Raw genomic sequence first — 6917 nt, forward strand, 5'->3', positions numbered from 1 at the left:
ACCGCTTTTTAAAGCCTCCCCCAGAAATGCTCTCCCTTCAGCCTTGGCGCCTTACTGGATATGCCCTCCGTAGGTTTCCCCAGTCTCCGCCCTGGACGTCGGCCTCTGCACCCCGGGGCCAGTTTGGAGGGAGGACAGGCAGACGGGAGGGAGAGAGGAGAGCGAGCGAGCGAAATGGTCAAGTCCTCCTTAACTCCGGGCCCCCTCGCGGGCCTCACCCCTCCTCCCGGGGGCTGAGATTGGAGAGGAAGTGGGAAGGCTCCAATCTGTTCCTCACACCAGCGCCCTCATGCCCCCACCCTTCTCCTCAACTCGGGGCTTCGGCGCGCCTCATCCTCGCCCCTCGCCCCGGGAGAGGGGCGGGCGGCGCGGCAGGGCTCGCGGAGAACGGCCGGCGGGAGCTGACGGCTTCCGCCCGGCACCAGGCGCCCGAAGCCACCCGCCCACCGGCGAGCCAGGCCCGAGGGCAGCCCCGGAGACCGCGGCGGCCGGATGCGCGGGTACGTCACTTCCGGGCGGTGCAGCGGCGGCCGCTTGGAAGATGGCTGCGCCCTGTGGCTCGGAGCTGCCCGCCAACTCGCCGCTAAAAATCCCGAAGATGGAGGTGCTCTCCCCGGCCTCTCCTGGTGGCCTGAGCGACGGAAATCCATCGCTGTCCGACCCTTCCACGCCTCGGGGTGCCTCCCCGCTCGGGCCAGGCAGTGCGGCGGGCTCGGGGGCAGCGGCGTCCGGGGGTCTCGGGCTGGGGCTGGGGGGCCGCAGCGCCGCCTCGTCCTCGGTCTCCTTCTCCCCTGGTGGCGGCGGTGGCGGGGCTGCAGCAGCCGCCGCCGCCGCCTGCCGGGGCATGTCGTGGACGCCGGCCGAGACGAACGCGCTCATCGCAGTGTGGGGCAACGAGCGGCTGGTGGAGGCGCGGTACCAGCAGCTGGAGGGAGCCGGCACGGTGTTCGGCAGCAAGGCCCCCGGGCCGGCCATGTACGAGCGCGTGTCCCGGGCCCTGGCCGAGCTGGGCTACGAGCGGACCCCATCCCAGTGCCGGGAGCGCATCAAGGTAACCGGCCGCCCGGCCTGGGGCAGCGAACCAGAGGCAGAGAGAAGGCGGGGAAGCGGGCCTCGGGGGCAGGGGCCGGTCTGAGCGCAGGGCTCCCCTCCGGGGCCCGGTGGGCGATTCGCATCTCCTCCGCCTTTTTCTTCTCTCCCTGGGAAGGGGGCTTTTTTCCAGATGGCCGCCAGCCCGTAGGTTTCCTGAGTTTGAAGTTGGGCGTGCCTGCCGCCGCCCCTCTTTCTTGCCAATTGAGGATGTTCCTGCGCTCTGAAGTTGGTAGTTTCTCATTGTGCGCCGTGCAGCAGTCCCCATGCCGCTGGCGCCTCTCGCCCCCACCGCCGGGGCCCCTCGCTTTGTTCCAGGCGGAGGGGCTCCCAGGCAGAGGCTTACCAGCCGGGGGGGACTGAGGAAGAGCAGAAGAGAGGGGGCCGGTGAGCCCCCAGTTTAGGAATTTTCAAATGAGTGGCAGTGGCAGAGCTGTACAAAAAGCGCCTTCGGACGACTGGCCTTTGTGTCAGTCGCCTTGCTTCTAACTTGAGTTGCGAGGACAAGTAAGACTTAAGATGCTTTGGAGAATTGGAAAGGCTCGATGGTGGCCAGATAGTAGTGTGTCGATATCGTGGAGTTTGGTGCACAATTAAAGTTAGCCTGGCTGAGAGTTGGTCTGGAATTTGGAGTGGCGGTGCCTCTAGAGTTAGATTGGCTTGAGGCCCTTTTACGTTTCTGACTAAGCTCCTTCATGAAAGCCAGTTTTTCCCTGCTTTAGTTATTGTGCCCGATGTGGTGACTAGTAAAGCTCTCAGTGTGCATCTGGCTCTCCTTGTGTTATCTGAACGTTTAAATACAGAGGCTTAATTTGGGCTGGAAATTAGCACCAGCCTCGTTATTGTTTTGCTGTTTCTGCTGACTTTCAATCCAGGCGTTCAAATTTGTTTTATTGGCAGATATGGAGTTGTTTTTTAGGTAAGCTAGTTCCCTCATCATAGTGTCTCGTAGATTCTGGTAGGATTCTTCCTCCCAGTTTTCATTGAACCACTTCTTGTTCACAGTCATAGTACCTGTGCACTTCCTTTCTGGTAGGATGGCACTTTTACCTCAATTCCTTGGGGGTAAAACCCAGTAAGAACAATCATAAGCACAGTAAAGGAGGAGATTGCTCCAAAGTTCAAGAGATCTTGGCTCAAGTACTGTTCATCCTGGGACATTGTTGCTTAGAAAATTTGGTCCTAAGATATTTCAAACGTGTTAACTATTGTTCAAGGAATTTGGCACCCATTTCTGAATTACAAAATTAAATTGGTTTACTTGATAACATGTACCTTTGGGTCTTCTTATGCCCCCCTCTTTTTTTTTTTTAAACAAAGATGTCATTAAAATAGTAGCTTATAGACAGGATTAAAGTAGTGGCTAATAGTAGGCTCTCCTCTTTTACTCCCATTCATTGTTCTATTCAAGGTCATTAAGGTTAAATTTTGGGGAGAGTTTTTGCACTGTGCTGGTTAGCGTCTATCCATGAACTTCTCTTGACTTTAGAAGTGCACCTTAGGCATTTGTAACTGTTTTACCTTGATCGATTTTTGTCCATAGAAATTTCCCAATCAAAGAGAAAGTGTTGTGCTATCAAAACCTCACTGAATGTAAATCTCTCCATAACATCGTTTCTCAAATGACCAAGAACTGTCTAGTTGGATTGCATCCTTGTCCAGTTATGAGAAGCATAACCTAAAGCAAGGAAAGGAGATTGAGCTTCTCTGAAGAATTTTTGAAAGAGGATCAGTTTACCTGTTTCCAGAGAAGACCAAACTGACCTCAAGCTCTTAGAGTATTTTGAGAATATGTACGTGATGATGATGGGCTCTCTGATCCACAGTAGCTGATGAAAAGGAGCGCAGATAATTGTTTGGATTTTTTTAAGTGCTCTGCTCAAGTGATTTCAACCAAGGAACCAAACTTCATAAACTGTGTTGGTCTTTCCTGCCAGAATTTAATCTCTGTAGAGACAAGTTCTGGTCTCTCCTATTTGCTACTGTATCTTCAGTGCCTAGCACATACTGGGCACTAGATACATATTTATTAAATTCACCAAATAAAGTCTAGAAGGAGAATTTTGGAAAGTATAAAAATCTAGAGCAGCGTTACTCAATCTGTAACCCAAAGACATAGATTCTGAATCCCAGTTTGAAAAATACTGCATTGAAAACTAAGCTCTCCCCCTCTAGGAGAATTTAGTATGAATGTTATCTTAAGCATGGAAGCAAATGTGATCACTGAAATCATAGCCTTTCACAGTTGTGAGGTGGATGTCCAAGTAATCCAGATTATGTTTATGAAAATAAAAACACAGCCTTACAAAATTCTCAGAGAATCCCAAACCCCTGAAAACAAATCTTTAGATCTCAGTTTCAGAAATGCCGATTAGAACAGATGAGTAATTCAGAGATCTCTTTCACTTTATTGTGTTGATAAGAACTGTAAGAAGAACTTCAGTAATCCTTTTTGCTTTAGATTTTACAAAATAGAAACAAAACAGTGCAGTAAGATATGGACTGTGAGGAACTTCTTGTATGGACTAATGTGGCTTACTTAAATGTGATCTCATTTCGGAGGCTCCCAGGGAAGGAACCCACCTTGTGCATCAGTTGTATTTCTGGTCTAATGTATTTAAAGATTCTATCAAAATTCAATTATGAAAACGCAGTAAATAATTTCTTTTAAGTTTGAATGGAGGGAAGAGAGATATATATAGTAACTTTGGTTTTTCCATGAAATTTTCCCTTAATCATAGTTTCAACTGTTGATGTAGCTGATTTCATTTCATTCCATGAGGGCATCAGAAAGCTGAGTCTTATCCCAGCCTCTTCCCTGACCACCTTCCTGAAAGACCTTAAAGCACATCACTTCTCTTCTCTGGACCGTGCCTCAGTCCTCTTTTTTATACAGTAAAAGTATTAAAATTGTACATATGGGAATTGAATTAATAACTCTTGGATTTTGCTACAAAGGCACTATTTTTAAATACTGTTCAAGTGAATATGTATATTTCTACACACACAGAATTTTAACATAAAGTCAGATATAAACATTTGTTTATTGCTGCAAAGAGTTTCATTTTCACGTCTGACATGTCCTGTTACTCCATGTGCCTGAGACTGCCTTGCTACACAGATTATTGTTTGGTTCTGAAGTTTTGATGCTTTTTGTTTGTTTACCAGAAGAAAGTTTGTCCACCAGCAATTCCAGCGTAATTTTGGAGTCAGATAAACAAATAGGTGGTTTTCTGTCTGGTCATTCCATTCCCCTTTTCTATAGGCCTTTTCTCCATATCTCCATTCACCAAATACTCGAGTGTTTATTATGTGCAGGGCTGTCTGCTAGGTGTTTGGATGAATAAAAGAACTGTAATATACACTGCAAGAGCTAACAGTGAACATCAAAGAGTTAAAAAGCTGTACAAGACAACACAAGTGATGGTATGCAATGCATTACTTGATTAAGTGTCATGTGACTAAAGCAGACAATAAGTGTGATGACTTCAAAGGAGGGAGAGATCTCATCACAGTCCATACTGTAGTAGTTGAAAGATCTATCTGAACGTGGAATTCATGAACACATTCACTTCTGAGCCAGATGCTGTATTCACACTTCAGTCAGTGAATCTGATGCACTGCAAAACTCCTTCTCACGTCCCATATTTTTGGGTGTTCTCCAGAAATTTGCCTCTTGAGAGTTGGCTAAAGCCAATGTCTTTGAAACAGATGTGTACTTCTAGCTCTGCCTCAAGATGAAATGAAATGCAAGGTGATCATATGACCTAAAAAACTTATTTTTGCCAGATCAGTGCTGGTTGCTCATCAGACAAATTTAAAAGTGATAGGGAGTCTTCTGCCTAGCAAACAAAATGGTTCATTTTTTAGGGACATTGCTTAGATTTATTCATCAGTAATTGTCATAATCTTTGGAACAAATCTCGTCCTTTAGCAGACAAATCACAGTATAGTCTATTTGGTCTTTTATTTTGGCTATCAAGCTTTGTCAGTATTTGTTTGTGAGAACCAATAAGGCAAAGATAGCTTGGAGCCCAAAGATACCTTTGCCCCTCTGTAAGCATTTTAATAGACTCTGCCCATCTCTGAGGACTTCTCTCTGGGGTTTGCAGACAAGCCTTTCCCTCTGCCTTATTGTTGACAGATTTTCAAGAAATGTGGTATACCGCGCAGATAGTTTGTAAGAAAGATTTAGTCAGATTTGTTTCCTTCCATTTTTTTCATACTTAGTTTCTGTTGTTCCCATGCCACTGTTACCCGCAAGCTTGTGCATTCTTGTTTGCTTGTCTACTTGTGAGTCTGACAGGGGCTTGATGTATATCCTCGAAGAATAGACCATCTTAGACTACTGACCATACGCTTATATTTAGGCTTTCAGTTTTGGAGGTAAGGGATCTAACAAACACATGTTAAAACTGTGAATGAATAGGCTTCTGAGTTTATTTCCTGGCATTTTGGAAAATCTAGTAAAGAGTGGAGTGAAATATTCTGGATCTTTCATTAAGAGGATGTGTAAAAGGCAAAAAGAATTTAGAAAGCACATAGTACAAATAGTGCTGTTCCATAGAACTCTCTGCTGATGAAAATGGTCTATATCTACCACAGTTCAGTGAGATAGCCACCAGTCACATGGGGCTCTTCAGCCCTTGGAATGTGGCTAGTGTGCCTGAGGAACTGAATTTTTAATTATATTCCACTTTAGTTAATTTAATTTTAAATTATAAATTGCCACATGTGGTTAGTGGCTACCATATTGAACAGTGTAGGATGTAAGTTGTTATTCAGAGTATTAAAGAAGTCTTTATTTTGTGAAAGGATTTTCTTGGCTATACATTCATATCTCTAGGGGGAGCTCGAAGTTCCTTCTTGTCCTCCCTGTCACTTTACCCCTGAGTAGGAGCAACCTTGATAGAAGTCAAGAAAAATGATCTACCATTCTAGGAGGAGGAGCTTTTAGTGCAAGGAATACAATATTATAACTTTAGTTGGCTGGGGCAAACAGTGTCATCTTCTTGGTTGTCTCGGACAGAGCTGTCCAGTAGAACTTTCTGTGATGATACGAGTGTTCTGTTTCTGCACTGTCCAACAGCCACTGTGTAGTAGCCACTTGCCACAGGCGGCTATTGAGCACTTGAAATGTGGCTAGTGTGACTGTGAAACTGAATTTTTAATTTAAATTAATTTAGATTTAAATAGCCACATGTGGATAGTGGCTATGGTATTGGTCAGAACAGCTTTGGAATAAATAGTGTTCCAATTTTTTGCTTATGTATTCCCAAAAGAGTTTTGAAATCCCTGTACTCTCTCAAACATTTTTAAGCTGACATTAAAATTTTTTTGTCACATGTTTGAAAGTTTACAGGAAGTTAACAGGATATAGGAAATATTAAATCTAGTAAGAGATGAGTAAGATGAGGATTGCCTGTAAAATTTATTGAATAATGTACTATGAATCTGAAAAATCCACCCAAATTTTTATCTGTAGGTTTTATCAAATGTATTTTGAAAATGTTGATGATCAGACAGTATTCCACTTAGATTTAAAAGAAATAATATCACTAACCTGTATTGCTTTGGTTATTCTAAATTCAGGGGCCATGCTTCACACCTAAAAAATACAAGACTGGGAATGACAGGAATGCCTGAGGTTTTAGGGTGCCTTCATCAGTCATTATAGAAGGATTATGGGTACCCCAGTTGAAGACCACTGCTTTAGATCTCTGAGCATCCTTTTGATTCCTTTCTTGGCTGATCTAGTGGGACTAGGCCCTTGAATTCCACTGCCCTTAGGAAATGGGAAAGATGTGGAACTTAATTCTTGACTAAAG

The 6917-nt window shown here is 45.0% G+C and overlaps 1 protein-coding gene across 13 annotated transcripts in view; it reads left to right on the forward strand.

Moving 5' to 3' along the window:
* Nucleotides 1-222: 222 nt before the first annotated feature.
* The window catches only part of MSANTD2 (Myb/SANT DNA binding domain containing 2), a 30352-nt gene continuing 23657 nt past the window's right edge, over nucleotides 223-6917 (forward strand). For 6 of the 13 annotated variants that reach the window (XR_011495634.1, XR_011495632.1, XM_070490019.1 and 3 more), the window contains exon 1: nucleotides 223-1051. Coding sequence is in view for 6 of the 13 variants with exons in the window: in XM_070490019.1 (XP_070346120.1) it covers nucleotides 290-1051 (762 nt within the window). In the remaining 7 variants the exon portion in view is untranslated. The remainder of the gene's footprint in view (nucleotides 1052-6917) is intronic. The other 7 variants (XR_011495635.1, XR_011495636.1, XR_011495637.1 and 4 more) reach the window with 5 other exon arrangements.

Source organism: Equus asinus, chromosome 20 (genome assembly GCF_041296235.1).
Source record: "Equus asinus isolate D_3611 breed Donkey chromosome 20, EquAss-T2T_v2, whole genome shotgun sequence".
In the NCBI taxonomy this organism is placed as follows: Eukaryota; Metazoa; Chordata; class Mammalia; order Perissodactyla; family Equidae; genus Equus; species Equus asinus.